This window comes from Tinamus guttatus, unplaced genomic scaffold (assembly GCF_059628265.1).
Source record: "Tinamus guttatus ecotype Peru unplaced genomic scaffold, ASM5962826v1 Tinamus_guttatus_pri_ptg000295l, whole genome shotgun sequence".
Lineage (NCBI taxonomy): Eukaryota > Metazoa > Chordata > Aves > Tinamiformes > Tinamidae > Tinamus > Tinamus guttatus.
In genome coordinates, this window is record NW_028288829.1 from 362,020 (window position 1) to 388,969 (window position 26,950).

The 26,950-nt window shown below is 40.3% G+C and overlaps 1 protein-coding gene across 1 annotated transcript in view; it reads right to left on the reverse strand.

The window, feature by feature from the left end:
• The window catches only part of PGM5 (phosphoglucomutase 5), a 64,942-nt gene extending 38,244 nt beyond the window's left edge, over positions 1-26,698 (reverse strand). Inside the window, exons 1-6 of the mRNA XM_088527912.1 lie at positions 26,320-26,698; positions 19,794-19,956; positions 17,360-17,506; positions 14,974-15,099; positions 13,495-13,685; positions 12,695-12,849 (exon numbers count right to left, since the gene is read on the reverse strand). Coding sequence (XP_088384038.1) covers positions 12,695-12,849; positions 13,495-13,685; positions 14,974-15,099; positions 17,360-17,506; positions 19,794-19,956; positions 26,320-26,580 — 1,043 coding nt within the window. The 5' untranslated portion in view covers positions 26,581-26,698. The remainder of the gene's footprint in view (positions 1-12,694; positions 12,850-13,494; positions 13,686-14,973; positions 15,100-17,359; positions 17,507-19,793; positions 19,957-26,319) is intronic.
• Between the last annotated feature and the right edge of the window lie 252 nt (positions 26,699-26,950).

A 26,950-nucleotide genomic window follows, 5' to 3' on the forward strand; every position in this document is an offset into this window, starting at 1 on the left:
CACCAAAGTACATCAAAGGAGGCAGAATTGTCTCCTTAAAGATACCCCTGAATACATTTGCAAGGACACATAACTATCACTGCTTAGGAGACACTGAAGGATTAAAGGGTAACGGCTAGATGGGATGCATTTTGTAGGAATAAAACTAAGCAGCACAACTAATGAAAGGACGTCAGTGCTGTGTACTAGCAATTGTTTCTTTTTTCTCCAAGAAGTTTTTCAAACATGTCATTTCTCTGTCAATGAAACGTTCAGCTCTACAGCATACTTGGAAGCTGGTATGGCCAAGCTACCATTTTTTACCAGGTATACAAGTATACAAGAGGACAGTTAAGGCTGTTTTAATATTGCAGTGTTACTTACAAAGTTACAAAATCTGAATGCATTTTCCAGCACATAGTGCTCAAAAACTTGGTTAAGTGTACTAAATTTTGTTTGCAATGGTTTTATGCAGTCATCCTTATGCAGAAGGATGACCTTCCACTTACTCTTCTGTTCCATTCAATTTGACATGGACCTATTTTGATAGAGGAGTCTTAAAAAATCCACAGCCAGCCTATTCCAGATAAGTGCAAGTGAGAGTGAGTTATCCTCGTGAAGGATTAGAAGATAAAAAAGTGAGGCCACAGTGGTATAACATGAACACATCACAGTCACAGCAGTGAATGCTGATAGAAAGTGGAATTTTTAACTTGGAGCATTCTTTATTTTGGGAGAACCCATAACAATTCAAGAGTAGAGAACATTCATGTTGAGAAAGGAATGCACAGAACCTATCCTACCTTTTAGGCAGTTTGCAATTGAAATAGATGGCCAACAATACAGAAGAGAGAGTTGGCTGGAAAGAAACAATAAGCTACAGGGTGACCAGAAAAGAAAGAGAAAAATATGTACAGCATTTAAAAATGAAAAGTTCAAGGAGATAATCAAAAAGGCACATGTGGAGTGCAGGTATGTTGTTTTCTATAGCCATTCAGAGCTACATGTTTCTTTAATTTCTACAGCTGGTTAAATGGAGATAAGAAGCCTTGTTTCCTAATTCATCTCATACAAAACTTTGTTCAGTTCCATTACAGAGGAATGACAAAGCTGCAGCTTTACCTATGATTAAAGCACAGGAAAGCCTGAGTCATCCGTGAGTCTTTGCTTTGTTGAGTCCTACGTCATTTAGGCTTCATTTTTCAAACGTGATGTAAAATTAAGGAAGACTAACAGCTGCTGGCAAAGGTCAAGCTTCTCACGGATGCTGATCACCTGCTAACTCAAATGAGGTCTATGGAAGCTAGTGTTTCTCAGTATTATTTGCAATTAAGATCAGATACATCTAAAGCAGGGAATGAAAACTTAATAGTTCCCAAACTGGAGACCACTTTGGAAGCAACAGGCCTACATTTCCTACAACTCTTATTTATAGTGAACTCACTATAATACATATTTCCTGCTTACATAAACTGACACAATTCCCCTGTTAACCTGCTTTAATCCCTGACAGTATTTGGCCAAATGCCATCATTCAAGACCACTGAGCTTTAATTAATCCCTTGGTGTCCGTAAAGAACTTGAGATCTTCAGACTGACGACTAAATTTGTTTGTGTTAGATCTAGTTGAATATAGATAGGCAGATTTCATAATAATTGTTTTAATACTTCACATGTTGGAACAGACTTCCTTCACTAAGTATTGCAAAAAGCTTAAATTGGAAAATAAGGTACAGCTAAACATCAGATTGTAACCATATTGTAACACAGTCCAGGGAATATGCTGTAATCAGGCTTTGCAATCAGTTTTAACAGTACCCAAGAAGCCTTTTTGACCTTGTTTAAATTACAGGATTTCACCCTTTTAGATGACTCCAGGTAGAGTAAGCTGCTGCACTGAAAAGACCCTTCATTCCCTAGCCTAGTTAAGGACTATCCGCTGCACATTGCACAAGTTGAAGGCCTTGGTCCTTTACTCTTTCAGAATAGTCCCTGTGACACACAGTGTTTATTGGTACCTTCTTGTGATCTGTGCTTATTGGCTCTGCTTGTGATCTCCTAGGTAAGTGCATTTCCCTGTGGGGTTTCCTCCTATTATGACTGTGTTTTAAATGGCAAAGAGTGGTTATATCTGCTAGGGGAGATAACTGTTTGCTGCTGTGGCGTTCTCAGGTAGGAGAGGACCTTGTGCAGTTCCCTACAATCCACTCAATCTGTTTCTTATTTGTAATAATGAAGTAAAAACTCCTGGAATAGTGTTGCTGCTCTCTAAGTAGTTGCTTACTCAAGAAGATGAAGAGCTGTTGTTACGTAGCTGGCAAAATAACGGTAATGAAGCAGGTGGATTAACATTTTTCTTCCTTTTTTTGTGTTGTTCACTGCTCCTTTTAGAGGGCTTGAGGCTCCTGTCTTACAGAAACAGGCAAGCAGAGCTATTCAGGAAGCATTTCAGAATCCTCAACTCAGCATGTTCAACAGCACTGTGAATTTAAGAGTTGCTGCCAGGGACAGCCTCCTTCAGCACCCAGGATGGCTTATTCAGAGCTAACCATACATCTGTACCCTCCACCCATGAAGACATTTCTTTAAGTCAGAAAAGTCGGTTTAAAACCTGCCTGGAGCCACCCAGAGAGGAAAATGGACAACAAGAAGACGGAGTAGCAACCTCTAAAACATGCACTCCACGGTGGATGGTAGCACAACCAGATATGGGAGGTACTAGCTCAGGATCAGGATGATCAGAACATCTACATGGTGTTGCCATGGTGGCCGCGATACAGATAGAATTAAATTTAGTTCCAGCCACACTAGAATTGCCTACAGCATCCTCTTCTTCTGTGCTTCTGTTTTTCACACACATCCAGCCTATAATTCCAACAGAAACAGCTTTTTTCCCTCTTCTTTTCTTCCTTTTTTCCTTTTTTTTTTTTCTTTGGGAGACCATTAGCTAACATCTCTGTGTGCTGTTAGCTTTCCTGCAGTGCCAGCACAAGATAAATCGGTACACAAGGACATGAAAAAGAACAGTTTGTTGAACAGGGTGCAGAGTTTCACATTCCCCACCAGACAAAGAATACCAACGGAAGGGCATGGATTGCCAGAGAATTCAAGTCTGAAGTCTGCCACAATCCTGTTGATGTTGGATCATATTAACACAAATGTTTCCTGTCAACTGCTACACTCTCCTGGCATGAACACTCTGTACAAGCTAGTATACTCCAGCAGTCACTTTAAGTGAACACATGTCAATGCTAAACATCTTAATCAAATTCTCTTGTAATTCACTGTTCCTTTTGCGAGTGCTGTATCCCTAAGCAACATTTAAGTTCTCTGGATTACTGCTTCCTTCTTATAAAGTTTAATAGTGCATGGTGAAAAAATGCACAGCGATTATACAGTACATCCTCGATCATGCAAGGGAACAATCCTTCAGATTTCCTAAATCATTTCTTAAATCGGAAATCTTTTTCTATGGTTTTTGTGTAGCTAAACTGTGGCTATCCAATATGGATGTACCATAAAAGGAGGCAGTCTTCCTTTCCTCTCCATCAGAAACTTCAGAAGAGAGGACCCACGACCTCAGAAATTCCAATAAGCCAATTCCTGCGCCATGAGACCTACACTTATTAGCACCGTCTGGATTGCCCAGACCCTCCCTTTCTGGAAACTAGCCAGAAAAGAAAGTTGAGTACATAACAATAAGAAAATTAATTTCTTTTCACTTAGTAGTGGGGTTCTAGGAACCTCGAAACTGCTCTTGCCGAAATTCAGAGCCTACATCAACAAATGATCATTTACAATATCCTTTTGACCATCCTTGCTAGGAATCTCCTATTCTGATATCCACAATATAGAAAAGTTTTGTAAAATATGAATTCGCTATGAAATAGTTATTCTACTATTAAGTAAAGTCCAGTGTATTTGAGATTAGCAATTCCAAACTTCTTCAGGAAGACTGCGATTTAACAAGTAAAACACAAATTCCTCTCTTTTCCTCACTTCTCCCATCTCTCCTCCTCCCCTCCTATAGTTGAGTACTCGTGTCTTTATGATTGTTGCCATTACTTTTCCATCAAATTTATTTTAAGGTGATTTATCACTCTAAAGTATTAAAACATCAAAGCACACACTCAAAAAAGCAATGTCAGCATTCAACAGCAAAATAAACATCTTTTAACTATTCTGTTTTTTAAGTGTACTCTCCCTGACTTGTTAATCAAATCTTCTTATTCTCCTGAGCACAATGAATTTTGTAACTGCATAATTGTCCATACTCTTACATCACGTAGATCTAATTTGGCCTTGGGTATCTTTTCCTTTATTTATATATTCTATTAATCAAAAAGACTTTTCAAAGTATTTTTAAACAAGTGCTCCTAGGGAACTAAAAGTTTTTGCACACACACTAAAGGCCAAATTATGATTATTTCAAAATATCATATTTAGGGATTAAATCTAGTGGTGTAAGTGGGACATGTCTAAGAAAGACATGAATGATAGCAGAATTTATCATTTAATGTTTGTGTAAAAGAAGGTCTGCAATCCATTTACAGACACCAATAGAATGAGTATTAACTGAATGATTTGGGTTGTAAATATGGCAAAAAGATTTAAGTGTGTAAGGGGTTTATTTTAGAGGTTATTGTACACAGCCCATAAATATTTTGTTCTATTTCACGTGTTTCAATAAGATTGTTAGTACTGCTGCAGCTGCAAGTAGTTAATAGTTGCAAAGGTGGCAAAAGCAGAGAAGCTCTGGGAAGGAATGCAAAATGCCTTGCAAAGGACAGATTACATCTGAAGTCAAATGACAATCTGTAATATTTTATTAAACTATGTTTTTTCAAATCTGTAACATTTTATTCAAAACTGGATTTATTACTTCCTTAGTTAAAATCGCCATTCAGAAGGTCTTTAAGAACTTACTTGAGCAAGTTCATTTTAGTTGGAAGAGGAAAGCGTACCCTTGTGTGCTACATATTAGAAATTGACTTTCCATTCCTAGGCTACAAGAATCATATGAATTTTGTATAAGCAGCATAATTTAAGTGACCAGAATACAATGGTATGATTGAATGAGGAGTTCAAAATTTGCTACAGATAAAAAATCCGACATTTGAATTCAAAACTCACTTTAGAATTTATGCTAGTAAAATGATTCAAATGAACAAGGATTAATTTAAGAAGCTGAATTAACATTCATTAAAGTGATTTACCCTATGAAGTTTTTTTAGCAGATAGAACTCATCATGGGTTGCTGACTTCAAATAATAGATATGAAATATCTGTGAGTTACAGAAATGGTCTTCTCATGAAGATCTCTCTCTGATCTTACCAAGTCAGGAAAGCTTGAGAGAGATCTCAAAGCTCATTGTAACCAATATACACACAAAATTTCACTGTCAGAGTTTTTTGCCCTAATGGTTTCTATGTTCTACTGAAACTAACGCTGTATGACAAAAGGGTTTTCTTCTCAGGAAAAGGATGAGAAGAGTTGTCAGTGGGAAAGTCTGGAGCAAGGAAGGCTTACTTCAGTAAAAGAGGATCAGGATAGGGAATATTTAACCAGACTGGACATACAGTCCCTGAAACCTGATGGGATGCACCCAGGGATCTCAGTGGACATTGAGATAGACCAACAAATGTCTCAATTGCCAGGCTTAAACGTTGTGATCAATAGCGTGAAGTCCAGTCTCTAGCAGTATACCCAAGGGATTGATAGTAGGACAGTGTTGCTTAGTGTTTTCATTAATGACCTGCATGGTGGGACTGACAGCGTCTTCAGAAAGCATGTAGAGAACAAAAGTGGGGGAAGTGATTGATGCACCAGTTGATTGTGCAGCTACACAACAGGATGGAAAAATGGGCAAACAGGAACCTCATGAAGGTGAAAAAAGAGATATGTCAAGCCCTTCACCTAGGAAGGAATAACCCATATACCAGCTCAGGTTGGGGAATGGCAAGCTTGAAAGCAGCTTGATCAAAAAGGCGCTGGGATGATGCTGGACACTAACTTGAACGTCAGTCTTCAATATGCCTCTATGGCAAAGATGACCACATGAGGAAACGAACTGAAAACAGTTCAAGGTGATGGTTATTCCTTTCTATTTAGTACTGGTGAGATGGTATCTGGGTGTTGTATCCAATTCTGGACACCAAGACAAGAAAAATATGGGCATCCTGGAACACATCCAGTGAAGGGCCATGAGGATGATTAAGAGATTGGATCATCTGTCATATGAGGGGAGACTAAGAAAGTTAAATTTGCTCAGCCTTAAGAAGAGAAACTCAGGTCAGCACTAGCTGACCCTGCTTTGAATAGGGGTTTGGGACTAAGTGAGCTCCGGAGGTCCCTTCCAGTTATTCTGTGATTCTCTGATTCCATGCTCATTTCCTTCTTTTCCTCCAGGATTAATATTCATAGAATGCTTTTTAAGTGCCCTATGCTTTCTTTCCAAGGCATCATCTCATGAATAGCTTTATCAGTACACATAGAGTGTGGTTGCGACACCTGTCCCTGCAGCACCGAAGACCATCCCATCAGAAAGAAACACAAAGGGACTGCTTACAGCAGTAAGCAATAACCTAAAACCTACTGCAGAACTTAAGCAAGGGTTTTCTGAATGCTTTTCTGAATATTGTACTAAGAGCACACTCAAAATATTTCCTCAATGACTTACATTGAAGGAGAGATATGCATCAGCAAACACAGAGAGAGTGCAGTCCACACCAAGTTCACACCAAGGAAAAATCTGTCTGGTGTCAACCATCACATTCTTGAGGAAAAAGTGTTTCCCTTCCCCTAGTAGAACTATAGATCGAGATTTTACAATATGAATATTAATATTATACTAGTGTGCTAATTCTGTATTGAACTGCTCAGTCTTGCTTTTCTGTTTTGCATCATTATATAGGGAATATCTTTGCCCTTCAAAAAGGTGACATATGAAATCTATATATTTCTTTTTCTTTCAGGTTTCCATGGGCATGTGTTGGGGCCTTAGTAAGAATATATAGGAAAGTGGAGTTTGTGGGGAACTGGACCGACGCCTAGCAACCGAACACCTGGAGGAGAACCAATCAGCTGGGAGCCTGTAGCCAATGAGTGCTGCTCCTCAGCGCATGCCCACCTGCACCGGTATAAAGCCCTGCTACAGACAACAGCAGAGGGGAGTTGACCTCACTTTGTGTGGAGGTGTTGTTTGCTCTGGCTTGTGGGGAGAGCCCTGGCACTTGGCGCGAGAGTGACCCTCGACATCTGGTGACCCTGACGTGATCGTGCGAGAACGCGAGGGATCTTACTGGAGAAAAGCGGATTGTGACCACGACCTGGTGAGTCAGAATGGGAATTGGCGCATCTAGAGTGAAAGTTGCTGCAACAGCAATGGAACATGATACTGTTGAACGCTTCGTAAGGCTTGCTCAAAAAACTAAGATTGAGGTCTCGAAAACTGAGCTAACTGATTTATTACTATTTTGTAAGAAGAGAAAAATCATAGAAGAAGCTTCCCAAGCATATAAATTTGAATCGTGGGAGCGAGTAGGAAGAGAACTATGGGACGGTGTACAATTAGGCTCGGAGGAAGCGTGGCGCCTCACAAAGACATTTCGTCTAATATGGCCTATGTTTGAGCGGTTAGTTGCTATTGCGTTTTGGGAAGCGCTCCATGGAGAAGAAAAGGAAAATGGGTCTGAAAGTTCTGAATGTACCAACAATACTGAGCCAATTCAGTGTAAGAAAATAGATAATAAGAGAAAGGTAACCTCACCTAAACAGGCATGTCCAGTAACTTTGGCCGAACGAGAAGTATGGGGGGGAGTGGATGAGTATCTCCCCCCGTGGGAGGGGGAGGAGCGACCACCCCCCACAGCACCTGAATGGGAAAAGCGACCACCTCCCACAGCGCCCGAATGGGAGGGGGAAAAGTGACCAACCCCCACAGCGCCCAAAATGGAAGTGGACCCAGTTAAAGTACCGATCCCAGATGGATCGGATGATGATAATGCCGTGGTTCAAAAAATGCGGCAAGAACTTCGGGGACAGGCAGAGAAAATGACAGAATTATCAGAACAAATGCGGCGACTAGACGGTGGGTCCAAGGCCAGAGATGTGAAGGCAGCCTATAAGGCTGCCCATAGGGCTATAGTCGAAGGGTTGGAAAATGTAGACAAACAATTAGAGCAGTGGGAGGCACGAAAAGATGCTCCTAAGATTCAAAAGAAAGCAGCTGGAAGAAGTGATCCAGCTGAAGAAGGATTGTTGCCGGAGCTCCCAGCCACTTCTACTGCAGGTGGAAGTAATGATGAGGAAATGCCACCTGTTAATCCAACATTTAATGCGGGAGCACGGTATAAAGGGCTCATAGAGAATGCTCAGTTACAAGGAGAATTTGTATTAACACCACTAGCAGCTCCTGTAGTAACGGGAGCCCAGGGCCCCAGGTGGGAACCTCTCGATTGGAAATTTGTTCAAGGCATACAAAAAACAGTAATGCAGTATGGGCACGACAATAAGTTGGTGAGAAATCAGGTCTCTGCCCTGTTTAAATATTCCCATATGGTACCTGCGGATAGCAGAGCGATAATGGAGCTCCTGCTTTCCTCTACCGCTTACATGCTTTGGTTAGCAAAATGGCAGGAAAGATTAGAGGAAAAACAATTGGAGAATCTAAATCGCAGTATGGATGATCCATTAAGGGTTGCCACCCTTGATCAACTGATGGGCAATGGGCGTTACCGGGCAACCGAGGCCCAGGCAGCGCTCCACCCCAGGATACTACAGCAATCAAAAAATGCGGCGCTAGCCACTTTTCTTGCACTACCACAAATAGGAACGCCACAGTTGCCATACACCAAAATAACACAAAAGCCGAATGAGTCTTTTTTCAACTTTGTTGATCGACTGAAGGAAGCCTTGGATATGGCACCTAATGTGCCTGCGGAAATGAAAGCAATATTGGCAAAGGATCTAGCAGTTCAGAACGCAAACCAAACTTGCAAGCAACTGTTAGCTACTTTGCCACCAGGAGCTTCAATTGTCCAAATGATAGAGACCTGTGCCCAAGCGCCATTGATGGAGGAAGAACAAAAAACAAAAATACATGGTGCGGCTTTGGCCGCAGCAATTAAAGGAGAAAGAATGTCTAGAAAGGAAGACAAGAGATTTCATGGGACATGTTTCCTATGTGGTCGATTAGGACACATGAGGAGGAACTGTCCTAATAGATTCAGGATGGAGGATATGGCCCCGAGAGGATTTAATGGGACCTGTACGAGATGTCAAAGGTTCGGGCATAAGGCAGCGGAGTGCCGATCACGGTTCCGCAAGAACGGCATGCCGATACAGGGAAACGGGAGCCGCCGCGTTGTGAGGGACGCGGCAAACAAGTATCCCCAGACAATGGCTGCCTCCACGAACTCTCCGCCGCAACCCGAGGAAGCACAGGAGTCAACCTCTCTGTGGCAAAATCCACAGTGATTAGAGACTGACGTGCACATATTAAATTGATGTGCACTGGTCCCCTGGGGAGGAGCTGAGAGCCAGTGACCCCCCCCCCCCCCCAACCGCCACCCTCTTCTCCTTCTCCCGCCCCCCAAGCTGCAGTGTCGCTGGGAGCAGGCCGGGGCGGGCGGACGAACCGGACAGAGTAATGAGCAGCGGACGGAAGGGCAGATTTGTGGTCCTCTCGGAGGTGGCAGTGAAGTGCAACTTTAGCACGGGAAAATGAGTGAGCTTGACCAGTTATGCCAGGAGGCCGAGCAACTGAAAAACCAAATCAGGGATGCTAGGAAAGCATGTGCTAACGCCACCTTGACTCGGATCACAGCCAACATTGACCCTGTGGGGAGAATTCAAATGCATACTAGAAGAACACTCCGGGGACACTTGGCAAAAATTTATGCAATGCACTGGGAGACTGATTCCAGGCTTCTAGTCAGTGCCTCCCAGGATGGCAATCTTATAATCTGAGACAGCTACGTCTCCTCCTAGCTGGTTATGACGACTTCAACTACAATGTCTGGGATACACTGAAAGCTGATAGAGCAGGTGTCCTTGCTGATCATAACTGTGTCAGTTACTTAGGTGTGACTGATGATGCCACGGCAGTGGCAACAGGATCGTGGGACAGCTTCCTCAAGGTCTGGAACTGAAAAGAGCGGCAGACTCCGTGACTGGAAGAACTTTCCAGCGGTTGAAAACTAAAAATGATAGCATATCCAGTCTGACCATACTAACTTGGACCCCCATCCTCCCCAGCTCCAAAGGGCAAGATTTTTTCCTTCTCCTGTTGCTGAAATGAAGAGCACAATTACCTTTCCAAGAAGAATTTCTGTGGTTGTAAGCAAAATGAAATTGTGTATTCCTTTGGGACCATTTTCTTTTGTCTTGGGAATTTAAAAATGAAACACTATCATAAGCGTGACCAGAATGATTATATTTGTGTTTGCAACTATGTTTTTATTTGTAATATTTGATGCATGATATTGCCAATTTTTTGTTTTTGTAAAAAGAGGGGAAATGCTGAGGATTACAGCTATGTTAATTTGTTTTTTGTAAATGTTGCAATGTTTATTGCTAATTTTTGTTTTTTGAAAAAAAGAGGGGGAGATGTTGGGGCCTTAGTAAGAATATATAGGAAAGTGGAGTTTGTGGGGAACTGGACCGACGCCTAGCAACCGAACACCTGGAGGAGAACCAATCAGCTGGGAGCCTGTAGCCAATGAGCGCTGCTCCTCAGCGCATGCCCACCTGCACCGGTATAAAGCCCTGCTACAGACAACAGCAGAGGGGAGTTGACCTCACTTTGTGTGGAGGTGTTGTTTGCTCTGGCTTGTGGGGAGAGCCCTGGCACTTGGCGCGAGAGTGACCCTCGACAGGCATGGAAGTATGAACATCTTAAATGTGTTATTGTACATTTACTGTCCCAGAGCTAGATCTACCTAATACTAGCAGAACTTTACTTTTATAGATAGATGAAATTGGAATCTGTTCAACATGAAACCTGTACTGAGAATAAGTCCTTCACCTAGCCAGTCCTTCACGTAGTATAATGGACTCTACAAATTGCCATTTTACAGTTTTAATGAAAAATACCTCTTACAGACAACCATCTTTCCTGCAAGTTCAGCAGTCCTTTAAGGGCTTAACTGAGAATACTGGAAGACAGGATTTCAAACAACTTTGGCAAAATTGTTTTTGATATTGCTCACTGTGTTCTAATGCATTTAGCCAGCCCATTTGTGAAAAAGTGACTTGCCTAAGATGAACCAGTGTCTGTTTGTGGTTTCAGGTCTAAACTGGGTTCTTCAAGCATGAATCATATCACTGGCACTCATAAGTTAAGCAAATTAAAGCATTTTTGCTATCAAGTCACATGAATCTCTTGACATTATTATGGAAATATAATATGAAAACATAAGAAATCAGGTATTTTACATTGTAGAGTCTAAATGAAGAGTCACAAAACAGAAGTGACCAACTTTGAAACCATGTAACTTTTTTATCTTCAAAAAAACAAAGACAACCACAAAAGAAGAAGAAGAAGAAAATCAAGATTCAGACAGCAAACTTTTTAAGAGCAAATATTTGTAAGAATAGCTGTGAAAATATTTACATTCATGTATCATTATCAATTTTATTTAATTACCAACTTTAGTTCTATGTAACTAAATAAGGCAGTAAGCACCACGGCACCATCTTTGCTCTAGCATGTCAAGTAAGCACCGTCAACCATGTGAGTCAAACTGTCGCACAGTGCTATTAAAGGACAATTCAGTACATTCATACTCTCAAACATATTTACCTGATTTTAGGAAAAAAGGCAAAGACAAACACATTTAAATGTCACTGTTTCTTCAAGTCCTACAGGCAAATGTATATCCTGGGTTGTACATTCAAAATAAGTACGTTTTATAGTATCTCACTGTATTGGTACCTTTCACTTAAACAATGAGACTTCTGGAACTCTAAAGGAAAGTGTAAAGAGGACAGGTCCAGATTTTCAGTGGTGCCTATCAACAGAACAAGAGGAAACAGCAAATACTGAAACACAGTAAATTCTATCTGAATATGAGGAAAAACTTGATGACTGTGAGGGTGACAAAGCACTGACAGAGGTTGCCCAGAGAGGTAGTGAAGTCTCCTTCTCTGGAAATGTTCAAAACCCACCTGGAAGAGATCCCTTGGAACACACTGTACCTGACCCTGCCTGAGCAGGAGGGTTGGACCAGCTGATCTCCAGCTTCCCTTCCGACCGCAACCATTCTGTGGCTCAACTAGTTGAAACAGGAATAACTTTTTTAGATGTTCATTTAGTATTGAATTAGCTCTTTATCTGTTTCAACTTTCATAACTTCCATAAGAAGAGCGGTCAGACTATGTTGTAAACCATTATTTACTATGAAAAAGATTTCAGTTATTTGAAAAAGAAATGACCAGTCATTGGCTTTACTCTCAAGAGGATGAGACTTACTAATTTCCCTTTCAGACTGAATTTAACTATTTTTATCCAAGCAAAGATTAGGCACATTATTCTACATGAATCAAATGCCTTTGAAACTAACTAAATTAAAAGAATGAAGTACATAAAGATTGTGAAAATCAGAAACCTTCAAGAAAAGACTTCACAATTTTGGAATTGTTACACATTACGGAGCAGGGAGACAACTGACAAATGTCAGAATTAAGGTGCTATAAGTGAATGTTTTGTCTTACTTGTCAAGGGCTGTGCTGGTAGGCATGCTCCTCCCAAATCCTCGAACACCCGTCTGACGGAAGTATGGAATGCAAGACAGATGGGCAGCAATAATTGCCAACGAATCAGATGCATTAACAAAGAAACCATTTTGGCCAAGGATCATGTAGCGGTCCTGCAGACAAAAATTCAACAAAGGATCTGATATCTTATGCTTTGGAGAGAGTTATTGATACAAACTACACAGGAAATAGACAGGAAGGTATTTCTGTTTACTAACAGCAGAAAACAGCTTCTGTTCCTCACAGCCTTTTATTATTTTCATATTCTGTCAGATCAGAAAGTTATCTGTTACTGTTTAAAATGCAAGTAACAAGATGTAAACATAAATAAAAACAAACGGAGTTTGATTCAGTACCTCATTTAGATTAAAAATAATAATAAGATGTTAGACAACACTGACTTCACCCAATAACTACCTGCTGTGACTGATCTCCACCAGTTACATATGATGTCTTTTTTTTTTCTGGCCGGGGAGGAGAGGTGTTATGGCAGTACAGGAAAAAAGATCACCTCAGTGTAAAAAAGAATTCTCATTCTGAGTTTAAATCCTTGATGTATTTTCAATTTTGCAGGGACAAGTTATACCATATGTATCTGATTTGTGGATACAACTCCTATCATCTGTGCATGAAAGTAGTATCACCCTCAGGACTGAGAGCTTACTGAAAAAATGAAGAATTGCATTTACGAGTACCATCTCTGAACTCAGACAAAACAACATCTATGGTAAAACCCCAGGACAGCCCAAAATACTTACTCCATCAGCATCAAAAGCAGCGCCAAATCCATACTCTCCACCTCTCATAGCCTCCAGCAAGGCAGCTGCATATGTTAAATTGGGATCAGGAGGCTGTCCACCAAAATCCTCCAGAGGAACACAGTTTATTGCAGAATTTGCAGGAGCTCCTAATTCATCACACAGGATTTTTCTCACATAAGGTCCCATAACTGCAAATAATAATAAAAAAAGATGTCATGCACTCATGTATATGCTTAATATTCAGATTTTTCACTGTGCCAGAGAGACCTGAGGCAAAACGTAACTTGTGCGATTCTACACATCAGTCCTAAAAATAAAATAAAAAATATTCCTAATAATTGCTAAAATAAATATTCCTAAATATTCCAAAAATAAATAATATTGCTGATTCAGGTGACTGACCGACTAACTGACTGGCCAACTACTAGTAAAACAAATCAGCATTTAGGCAGTTAAGGCATTAACTGGAGCTCTGAGCACTATTTCAGCAATATTCCCTCCAGTGCTGCAAGTTACAACCGAAACAGTCCCCTCTGAATTGTTCCCCCTTCGTATTTCAAGGACATCATTTGACCTTCTGCCACAGCCTGGCACAGAGCACTCACATTGACTTCATGCCCATTATAATGCTTTGAACAGTGACTGTACTAGATAAAATGTATTTCAAAAGCTCATTAAGTCCAACCGTTCCCTTTATAAGTCTGGCTGTGTAATCTCATTAAAGAGTGAAACCTGGTTTGTTTGATGAGAATTGTTTTCCAAAAAAATAATGTTGAACATTATTTAGATCCCTGTCCTTAAAATCTTTACACAGGGAAATATTTCTCCATGATTTTGCCCAAGAGCAAAGTCAGACTGGCCTATACATGGCCATGTGGCTTTTGTTTTCGCAGTCATTTTGAATATTGCCACAGAACTAGTCCTGTTGCTGTTTCTATAATTCTTTCTTCCATCTTGTGTTCGGTACACCGAAATTGATTAAAAACTAACATTTGTGAGACAGTCACAGCCAACTCTTTAAAGACTCTGGATGAAACTCTTTCAGATCTAGTAATCATACAGCACTTATCCTTAGAGGCTCTCTTGTAACCTTGAGTTTACTACACACTGCAGCATACTCCATCATCTTTGCATGGTAAGCTGACCTCATCCTGGCTGCTTCCAAATGCCAAAAGAAAACATTTATTGGACACATAAGCCTTCACTTCTCTTTTATTTAGAAAGACCATTCCCTTTACTTAATAAGGGATGTAATACATTAAGAAGACTTAATAAGCTAGGTCTAATGTTCAAATCCTTTTTTATTAGCTTTAACCTTTCTACAAAACCTGAAGGTTGCATACGATATCTTTATTGGGATGCTATTACAGGTCCGCACCTTTTCAATCATAAAAACATCTACTGGCATAAAATTCTTGAAGGACTTTACTGCCTCAGATTAAATGATTTTGTCCTGACAGGAATGTAAATTCATACCTCCATTCATGGCATCAATCCTTATCTTAATCTGGTTGGGTCCAGTCAGAAAACTTCTGATCGCATTGAAGTCAAAGATACTTCGAAGGAGATTGAGGTAGATATCCACAGAATCAACAATTTCCACTGGAAAAATAAGGTTAAAAATAAATAATTTTAAAAAGTGCTACAGTTGGCACAAATATCTCCCCAGGTGCTGTTAAACAACTTATGTACTAAAAACAGAGCATGTTCTGCTTGTTCTGAAGGCACAAAGTAAAAAAACTTCCACTGATTTTCAGTGGGGTTTCTATCAAGTTTTAAGCCTTGCAAAGACCAAAAGTGTTTTGTCCACTAGAGGATTTCACACTAACCTCAATGGCAAGACGTGTTTCTCTGAAAACATTCAAAAAATCGCACCACACGAAAGTGAACACTGTATTTATTCCCTAAGTCACTGAAAAGCTTTTCAAGCTAAATAGGCTTATTTTTGAAGGATGGAAAGTGTCTATGATGAGACAAAACTACAACTTCTATTCCTCCATTTGACAGCAGCATCAATCTGCATTGTTCAGTCAGACAGAAATACAGCTTATTCTTTCTTTTTTGGCACCTGGAATGTCTGTTTCCAGTTTGTCATCAATCTACCACTAGACTTCTGTATTTTATATTTTGCTGATTTAGAGAAGTTAAGTTCAAATACAACATCTGTTTTTTGCTAAGATCATGCTTATTTACATCCTGAGTTTGTAGAGACAGATAGCTATAATTTTTCTAGTTATGTGGGATATAAAACAGATAAAACTAAAATGTATCACTGAAAGTCTGTTGCCATGAAAATAGTTACCAAAAACTGTCAAAAGTATGGCTTTTCAGTCATCCTGGAACACTTTCCCTGCTTAAATTAAAGACTGTATTTTACACAAATGTCTCTTAATATAGTCAAATGAGTATCTTGAAATATTTTTAGTTATAAGATAAATTATCATTTAAAATATCAGCCAGCTTTCCTCAGAAATGCTGACCTCACCTGAATGCTCTTCTTTAGGGTAACATGAAAATGAAACAGACGTTTTTTATGCCTAAGACAAAAGCTTAGAATAAATTAGGAAAATACGCTTGAACTGGGCAACAAAACCAATTTGCAAATGAGTTAATTTTATGGTAAAAGTTGAAAGTCTCAAGGATTCACTAAAATTATATTACTCCGTGGCTTCTAAATTCTAATTCTGACAATGTCTATGCAAGCTCTAATCTTTACACACATGAACAAATGCCTCAAAATCAGCAGGGGAGCTACTCACACATGCTAAGATAAGCATACCAGCAAAGTACTGAAAATAATTTCAGCTCCTGTGAAATCAAACCAGTTTATTCTCATGGGCATCAATAAATTTCCCTGGGAGTCCTACTGAGTCCAAGAATGGGAGTCCAAGAATTCTGCCTTCTGGGAAGAGATGGTGGGGAAATTATTTCTCCTCAGAAAAATATTAAATCATATTGGAATTATTTTAAGTCTATTTTTATCATGGCTATTTTTTTTCTCATTTTCACTTTTGAAAGATACAATTTGGAGAGATTAAAGAACTGAAAACAGAAAATTTTAAACTGTGCCACCATTCTACAACTATGAAGTGGTATCCACAACTGAATTTACTTTTTGTTTTTTACCAAAGAGCATGTTTTTCTCAGTAAAGAATACAGTTTGCTTATCAACAAAACTGTATTTTCTTTCAAAAGATAATGTAATGGTGGAAAATAAACCAGCTTTAATTCTGGGATACCAAAAATGAGGAAGAGTTCTGGAGGCTACATAGAATTCAACAGTATTTGAAATACTGTCTTTTTTTGTTTGTTTTGCTTTGTTTTTCTTTTTCCTTTTGACTCACTCAGGAAAAAATGGCTCTGTTCACTACCTCATTTTAAATCGAGTAGAAGTATAAGTGTAATCTTAAGTCCGGGTAAACCTAAAATTAAACATATGCTTTAATACTCCTTTTCTAATTGGAGACACTGTCTTCTGCATCCCACCACATTTCAGAAGGGAACTGTTACCCAAGAGTGAATAAACTGAGAATCTCACTAAGCGATCTGTCAGTTTGGTCAAACTCTTCCCAGTGAGAAGGTGCTTATGTTTGGTGTTTAACTACACTGGATCTAAGTACGTACACCTGGCACAAGTATTTGGCTACATTTTAAAGCTTGAGGCACTTTAAATCCACGCGTCCATTTCCTTATGTGCAGAACAAATGCAATGCTTACCTCTACAGCATAGTGTTTTAATAAATGGTAGTAAGGTATTCTGGAGAATTAAAGGTCTCTTCAGAAAAACAACTGCTGTCATTTTGTAGAAAATCTAATAATCGGAATCAAGAGATTTATCATGCATAAAAGCACATATGGGTACCTCGGAAAGGTTTGAATTTGTTCTCCAGATCAAATTCTTGTCTTCCTAGGCGAGATAAATCAACTCTAAGATCAGGACAAATGGCATATTCCTCCAAGGTTTTGCTGATTTGATAAATTTTTTCTGAAACAACGTCTGGGGCAGGCCCTAGAAGACAAAAGGGAGTGGGGTCATTTTTAAGTAAATGTTCCCTACACTCAAAACAGTATGTATGCTACAGCACTCACCTCTTAAGAATGTAACATAGCTATTGAAGAAGAAGTGCAAAAAAAGGAAAATACAGTGTTTTATCACAGTGAGATGGAGGCTTAACACCTTTTTTGAAAAAATGCGAAGTGGAAATGCAGAGCGTTACTCATCATTAGAGTTCATAAAAGTGTACAAATTATTTGCCAGCAAACTCAATATGTAGGTTAAAGAACACTAGTTCTTTAGCAGCAGCTTTTGAGGTTGGGTAGGACTTTTTGCAAGTGCACACATGTGAAACCAAGATATATTTGTGTTTCACACAATTTCATTAAAAATATATTATCAACAACAAAAGAAAACCCGTCTTAACAGTCAGACGGTGTTAATTTCCTGCAGCTTTCTTCCAGCAGGTTAAGAAAATATATCCTTGTTGGAATTCAAAATGCCTAAATTTCTTCCTGGAACAATTAGGTCATTCAGAAATGAATGTCTTTGTTGTGTATTACTTTTATTACCAAATCCAAAAGATCGGTTATATTTGTTAAAATTTATATATTTACTGTGGTTACTGTCAAGTAACTGACAAGTTGCAAGCTTGAACCAAAAAGTTATCTGATGAACTATATGTCATGCATTATGTTAAAGTTGAGTTTTAATGACAACAGAAACATCTTGGGGGGGCTTTTCCAACTTTGCATTATTTACATTAAAGCACACTTCCACTCCGGAAAATGGCTTGTTGTGTTTTCTCTCAGACCCTAACTCAATGTCTCTGTTTTTTTCACTACTAAAACCCACCATCTCCAGCAAAGCTGCCGTGCTCAGTGTAGTTCTGCTGTGTAAATCAGGGTGTTTCATCGCAGGGGCTGAGCACCACTGGGTGCAAGGCAATAGCATAAATAACAGCTTTTACACAGCTATGCCAAGTACACCCAGGGGGTGAGGACAGGTTTCACCAGCTGTAAATCACCCCTGATAGATGGATATCTTGCCTCATAGTAGTATTTCTAGCTAAGGTGATCCTATAGCCTCCCCTGGCAGCTTACTCTGGTGACTAACCGTTCTCATAGCCCCAAAGCTCCTCCTGATACTTAACATATATTTCCTCAGTTGCAATTTAAGCCAACTACTTTCTGCTATGTCCTTGCTGACTAGGGTAAATGATTGGTCCCTGTGATCCTTGAGGAGGGCTTTATATTTAAAGCTTAATAGCCTGTTTAGATTTTCTTTCGAAAGGCAAAATGCACAAAAAGAAAGCCCCACTAACTGTTTCCCATTTATCAAAAAGATTTTAGGTGGTATGCAGTATTTTGAAGTTTATGAAGTGCTGCTGTACCTAATGGTTTGGACCTAGCCATGGCTCTTTCTCTGTCTGACCTTAAACATGCCCCTTAATCTCTGTGGGATCCAAGGCTGTTCTGTTTATAAAATTCCACCAGTTTAAACCTGCACATTTTTCAGTTAAGCAGTGGACTCTACTAACACTAACCCCTTCTCAAATTTTCACATCTTCAAAACAAGGGACAAAACATCCTTTTAAAAGTAATTTGAGATTTTCAAAGGGAAAGCACTCTACATATGGAAAGCACATGAGGTTTTAGCAGTCGTCACCAAGATGTCTCCTATACAGGAAATCTGCAACTTATAATATATGTGATGTATGACTTATCTACAATGTTCTAATTTGAAAACTTCAGAAAGCCAGAAATCAGCTACACACACAAATTTGATTATGCAGTGGAATTACTGTATTTAAACAGTAGAACCTTCCCCTCAGAAAAGTGCAGTTATTTCGTGGGCAAACATGAGAAGCACTTACTTCCATATGAGAAAAATGAGCTATGCTACTTACAGCACTTCAGAAATTACAAGCTCTAAAATAAACGCCAAGACAAGCAACACAGAAGTATGAGCAAAACAGGGTTCCATCATGGGCATCTTTATAACAGGAACAGACTGTTGCAGTGCTCTGGCAGACTAAATAAAATGGTATGAAAATAAGATTACAAAACTCCTTTTAATAGAAATCCTATTGATATCACTTCAATGAACATTTAATGCTAACTGTAAATACACATATAAATTAAGACATTCCTAGCAGAGAAAAAATAGATATGCATATGTTCTTCATGGTAGCGACAGAATTACTGAAGAACCTATCCAGTTAAAATAATTTGCTATCCTTGTCAACATATTTTCATCATTCTGAGATGCAATGATGTAATGTGTTGCTAAAATAACCCACCTCCATTGGCAACCTCGAACTTGACTCCAAACTCTCCTCCAGGTCCTCCCGGGCTGTGACTAGCTGTTAGAATAATTCCACCAGCTGCTTTGATCTTTCGGATAATACATGAAACAGCAGGTGTGGATAAAATACCATTCTGGCCAATAACCAGTCTGCCGATCTAGGTGAAAAGAAAAAAAAAAAAAAAAAAAAAGGAGTGTTCGGAGTAGCACTAAACTTTTTTAAAAATAATGAGCAAATAAATACACACACGCACACACACACACAGAAGGGTATGTTTGTTCACAGTAGCTGGGATGGAAATTCGAAAGCCCTGCTATGAAACCTATTCTCTTGCAGGGAAACAAGCCCAAGCTGGCAGTATGCTCATCTAAAGCACTGACAGAAAGTGCTGTTTCCTGCCCATCGAAGCTCAGTGTCCTGTGTGCTGGCAGTAGAGGAGGGGCAGAGACGCTACCGGTTTTCAGGTACCCAAGCACAGCAGTGCTGGGCTAATGTCCTGCTCTCGGAGCTTCCAGGTGTCCCCTTAGACCCGCAGAGCACCTCACGTGTCAGCAGGGTTCATGGGCTCACTGTGAGGATGCAGCTGCAGATTTCAGGCTTTCAGTGACAAAAAAGAGATGGTCAAGACGATGCTTTTCACTCAGGAGCTTTTCGGAGCCACCAGGGAGCTGCAGTCTGCAGGAGACCTGCTCCTGTAACGTGGATCCTCCTGGATGTCCTGTCCTGGGAACTATGCTCTTTCTTCAGTGACAGGTCACTCTCTGGCTATTCCAGATAAAAAGTGTGTGTATCACCAAGGAGAACTGGGCAGGCAAAGTTCCCACCATTCTTGAAGCGTAAAGAGCTTTCGGGTGCTGTTATTAAGCACTTACTCAATGTGTTTGGCACTATGTGCAGCTCCACCATGACGTTCCCATTTCAAAACCTTGCCTATGAAACACTGAACACTATGGTTTCAGCTCAGCATAAATTATCTAAGAGCTGACTAAAAATTTATTTACAGATAAATACGAAAGAGTTCTAGGCGCTGGGAAATAAGCATATTAAAAAAATGTTAAAAAGCAAGGGGAGAGGTTAGTGTCACACAGGGTAAGCGGGCAGCTGCATGCAAAGTTTAAAAGGATATTGCCAGACAAAGAAAAAGCAGTCATATTTCTTATCAAAAGGCAGAATGTGAATTCAACCTCAGATCTTCTCCAGTTTAAGGAAGAACTGCTAGCCCTGTCATCTTCATGAAACAGCAATAATGCAGGAGATGTCACTATCAGCCTCCTTTGCGGGAAGATCTTTTCCTTTGCAAGCAGAAGACCTTCTTCCAGGTTCAGATTTAGTGCCAGGCCCTGAACAGTTTTAGAAGGGGGAATCCAAATAATTTTTAAAAGGATCAATTTTGCTCATTTAGCCTGATTTTGTCAACTGTTTTGACAAACACTGAAATTATCAAAACTAAAGAAAGCAAAAGTTACTTCTTTTTAAGCCTCACAGAGCACAGAAATGTGATACGTCTTTTTTCTTTCATTGACAATTACAAGACTCTCTTTTAAATTTAAAAATATATATATATTCAGACCAGTAATACACTCTATTAACTGTAATTTCTGCCTCAAGATCTGCTAAGATGATGTGTTTCTCTGCTGGTCCTCTCTTCACATTTTTATTCAGATAGTTTTGATGTCAATGGATTCTTGCTAGAAAACAGGAAAGATGGTCAAAATCATGAATATATTTTATAGAAAATATCATAGGTTCAGTTGATTTGCTCTTACTATGGATTGGAAAGTGTTTTGTTTCTTATCTGAAGTAGAAACAATTTTGAAGGAAGTGGAGAAAAAAGAAATTTAAGAAATTCAATATTTTGATTTCTCATTTTCTCTACAGCAATGAAAATGGTTTTATTTCAAAGTATACTTTTTAGAAAAAAAAGAAGAAAAAGCAAATCATCAGAACCTAAATATTCTGGTTCAATAAATTATTTTGAACTAATCCTTGCACCTACATGGTCAATTGGTGAGGGCAGAGTTAACACATATACTATACTGTTGACCTGAAAATCTCCTTGAATGGCATTGAACAATTTTATTTCCTATTCCACTCCAATAAATTCAGTATTATAGTTTCATAATCCTAAAACCAAAAGGACAACTGCAATACCATCTCTCCTATTATAGTACCTGCTATACATATCACATAAATACCTCTGGTTATTTTTGTTATGAAGGGCATTGGTGAATACTGTATTCCCTAAATAACAGATTAAATATTATGCTTGTGAATTGTGGCAGCATTTATTTCTGTGGCATTCCATGCCAGCCACTGACATTTTAAGTTGCCTCTTCTGACTTCCCATTCTTGTTTATTATTTGATTACAAAAGAGAACTAACACCTTACTGCTCAAATTACTTTGTAACTATTTAATGCTTTTCCTAAATTTTAAAACATTTTGAAATCTCCAAATACTTTTAAAATATTTTTTATTCAATGTTGGGAATGCTAAACCATTAAAAAAAAAAAAAACTTCCTATATAACCCTAGATGTTGCCACAGAAAAGTGATTCCCACATTGTGGGACAAAGAAGCCATTTTTTAATGGCAAAACCTTCAGTTGTCAGACACATATTTGCCTCAAAAAATGGACAGGGTAAGACTCCATCCATCAGGAGCCCAAACATAGGCCCTGAGGCACATTTGGAGACAAGTTCAACAAAGAAAACTTTCCATCAGCCACATTACTTACTGTTTTCTTTAAGCCAGCACCATGTAAATAATTTGAAAGAGAGATAAAGAAAGTTTTTTTTTATTTTTTTTCCAAATTGTTTTGAATTTCACTGTGTCCTTTTATGGCTCCTTTTCAGTCCGTGAAGCAGCTTTTGGACAACATGCCATTTCTTGAAAGACTGTTATATTAGTGTTGTCACTTAATCACTATTGCCAAATTGTACTGAGGCACTAGAAAATATACAGACAACTGGAAAACAGACTTTGACAAACTTTCTTCTGTTCTATACACAGTCTGCTCATGCACCTTTATTATGGAATATGAGGAAAAAAGATATTTTAAAAGTTTATTTTGATTCATCTCCCTCCTTTTTTTAAACAATGAACTATACAGAAAAGCTATGGCAGTGACTCAATCTTCCAAATACAGCTGTCAGAAAGGGGTGCCAGCTTTTAAACAGCATCATATATGCGTCAGCAAAATGAGAAGAAAGGAATTACATTTTGCAAAGGAAATGAAAACACTCACTTTATTGAGGTACTGAAATATAAATGTATCTAAATTTGTATGCAGAGTATTCTTTTACTTCTCAGTGAGATTTATGTTTTAAGCTTAAGCACACAGAAACTAACTTTTTTTTTTTAAGTAAGCAAAATACCTAGACTATTCAGAACATGTAAGTTATCGGGCACCATCTCTTCACTGTATTTTCTTTCTTTTTTTTCCTGTTGAACTGATGTCATATAAATCAATTTTCTCATTTTTCTGGGTGACCAGTATTAACATAAACAAAAGTTACGTACTTCTCCTTCAGCATTTTGCCATAAGGCTGTTATTTCTATACTTGGAAATGCTATTTGCAATACTAATTGCAGTGCTATAGGAGGACTATAATATGTAGCACTCTACAACAAGGATGTTGAAAGTGAAACACATGTTCGAATACACAGGTATTTATTACAGTGACTTCTGCAAAGATTTTCTCTTATGTGGAGGTCTTCAGTGCTCTGATGAAACTCCTTGCAGGTGCTGCAGGAGTGAGAAGTCTCCCTTCTCATATCCATCTTCTGTTCTCTCCATCTTGATTCCAGGAAAGCACTCCCTCATTCTCTCTTGGCCCAGTTGCTGCTCATTTTGGTCTCAGAATTAAACATTAATGGGCATTTAATTAATTTTAAGTAATGAACTCTCAGATTTAGAGACATCTAGGCGAAAGAAACGTCTAGCTGGTGTCCATGTACTGATTCACAATCTAAGTCCTAGTTTCCTTCTGAAAATCTCAGACAGCTTCCTAGCACGGAAAGTCTATCTTTGGTATTCAAAACTTGAGTGGCTACAAGATTACAGGCGTGTAGTGTCCCTTCTAGTACTGTGCCCCCTGCCACATTCTATCATGTCACTCTGCTTTTAGCAACAACAGCAGAAAAAAGATCACGATCCTTAGAGCTGAAAGAATAGCTCCCCAGCAAGTACTTCACCACTTTTAAGAACACTTTTAAGAGATGTTACCACATGCATCTGTGCATTTTCAGACATTTCAGTAGATTAACATGGAGTCACTTAATGTTCTTCGTATTTTTCCTAGTAATCTCTCACATGCATCAGTCAATTAAGCTTGGAAACACATGAAGCAAGCAGACTATATCCTGACAACTATGGGTGGGGATGTCCATTGGGACCTCGTGCCAGGCCCAACTTAGAAGCAAACGTATCACTTACACAGGTGCAGAGAGAGAGGGCAAGATTTGCATGGAGGATTATGGCAAACACCAATAATGCCGTATTATAAAGAAGAAACTGGAAAATAGCCATGGCATGGGACTAGGAACTGTCCCATCTTCTACTTCTCTCAATGAGATCCCCTTGTTCTCAGGATGCTCTCTCGTACTCTTCTACTTTTACAGAGCGGACAAACAAGCCATTCAAGGTAATGCTTGCATGCTCTTTATACATTTTATCAGAGGATTATCTTTTAACAGTCAAATATTGAACATATAATTACTATATTGACTGCTCATTAAAAGAAGGTGTGAAGCTTTTGGGTTTATGGCGCCCTGTAGAGAAATGGGGTTAAGGACGAGCGTGCTGAGGATGGTAGAGAAGTGATGGATCAGGAACACATGGAAACCAGCAGTCGTTTCAGTATGTGTATCACTCCGCCAGCCAAGCTTCTCAACTTGTAAGGACTGTGTCATTAGTAAATGAACTATGCTTGAATTCAGATATCTGTGAGAACTGAGCAGAAGAGCTTTTTTTTTTTTTTTTTTTTTTTTTTTTTTTTCTCTTGGCTTCAGAAAACACAAAGGAGAAACGATGTTTCCAAGAAACTTGCAGTAACTTAGGAAAGGGGATGCACTAAGTCAGCAAGCTGCCAGAAGTCTGTCACACTGGAAATCTCATGAGGTCAAAGAGACCTCAGGATCTGGAGGGGGAGCAGAACAAAATGGGGAATGTGACAGCAGAAAGGAAGTAAAGAGGTCAGGAAAAGTGCTTGGGAAGGAGTCCTGAATACAGCATAATCTGGCAGACAAATCTCGTGTCTTCTAAACCCTAAACTTCTGCTCCTTCTCTGCGGATCAGTCCTCGTGGTCACCTTTTGGCTGTACTTCCTTCTACGGTTTATACTGGTGCACAGGGGCAGGAGAGGAGCCCTGTGGAGAAGCTCTTGCTGCAGGGATCTGTCAATAGATGTTACTGCACTCATCCCAACTGGTCAACATGCAGCAGAGATGGTTTCTTCACCAACAACCTCTTTAGCAAGGTTACCAGAGAGTTACCCTCCTCTCCATCTCCTCCCAATATCCCTTCGTAATGTCCAGATACATTTTGCTGGGCTGTTTCAATGGCCTTGCTTGTGTCCCATGCTGCAGAAGCCCTTTCCCGCTGGATGCAGCACGTTTCGAAGGGCTACCTGCACATAACATGAACCTTTCCGAAACTCCCAATTACGTTTGAAAACCTCGGATTGGCGAGTATGTGCTTTAGAAACACCCTGAAAATGTTCCTTTTTTTGATGTTTAATCTGCACTGCTAATATTTAATGATAAACTGATGTGGAAAATTTGGCCACATATGGCATTTTGCTTCAGAATGAACAGAATTTCTAGCTGTAATATAGGACTGAATTGGAAGAATGGAGTACCTCAAAAAAAGGAAAAAAAAAAAAAAGCAACTTCACTAAATAAATACTCTCAATGTGCTATCGCTTCTTTTCCTAGATCTGGAGAATAAACTTAACCATCTTAATGAGAGATAGCAGTTTTAACTCCCCTTTAAGTGAAAACTTTCCAGCAACATTAAGCAATATTTCCAGCTTCCTGTATGCACAAATTTATGTATGTGCATATGGGTACGCATACCAACAAAAAAAGGAGAGGAAAAAAAAAGCCCACCCCAGGATTTATTATAATCTTTTTCAATTGTACAAAAAGCTTTAACCCTCTCCATGCTCACAGAAATACATGCCACTGTTGTCTCTCCTCATTCAATTCCGTGTGTGACAGAGAGATAGAGACAATTTAAGACGCGGCAATATTTAGAGATTTCTCCTGTTTTAATAGAACTTCTTTTTTTGTGCTCTCATGAGCACCCAGAACTAAGTCCCGTCTCCGGGCACTTGTTTTTCCGATTTTTTGGTAATTCTGTAGGGCCGCGAACGCGTTTTGCCGCCTGCTCCTCCGCCCCCGCCTCACGCGCGGAGGGGCGCGGGGCGCAGCGCGCGGCGGCCGTTGGCGGCGGCCGTTAACGGTCGTTGGCGCGCGGAGGGGGCGCCGCGAGGGCGCCGGGAGGAGGGTGCCGCTTACCCCGTTGGCCGCGGCCATTTGGACGATGACCTCGATGGCCGCCTTGCTGAAGTACCTGCCGTCGCTGCCCACCACCATGGTGCAGCCCTGCCGGTCGCGGAGGTCCACGGAGGAGAGGAGGCTCTGCACGAAGTTGGGCAGGTAGTTGCGCTGGCTCTCGAAGAGCGCCGTGGGCCGCCGCAACCCGCCGCCGCCCGTCGGCCGCTGGTCCTCGTAGGGCGCCGTCTGCACCGTGAGCACCGGGATGGGGGTGCCCTCCATGGCGGCGCTTGCGTCGCCCGCACGGCCGAGGCTCCGCTGTGGCGCCGCCGCCTCACGCAGCGCCCCCCGGGGCGCTCCCGTCGCGCGGCCGGCGCCGCCGGGGGGCCGGGGCGGGCGGCGAGCGGGGCGCGCCGCCCCTCAGCCCCCTTCTCCTTTCCTGTCCTCTCCGCCGGCGCTTGCCAGGCCTCTGCCACGAGCGAGCGGCAGCCCCGGCCAAAAATACCCCTGGAAGGCGAAGCCGAGAATTGTGGTGCGCTGCCAGAGATGTAACTGGAGGCTGCTGCACGGGGGGTGTGTGGGCGCGACACACTTGCTCGTGGGGATCACGCTCTGTCAGCGCTGGAGCCGCCCCCCGAGGCGGGCACCTCGG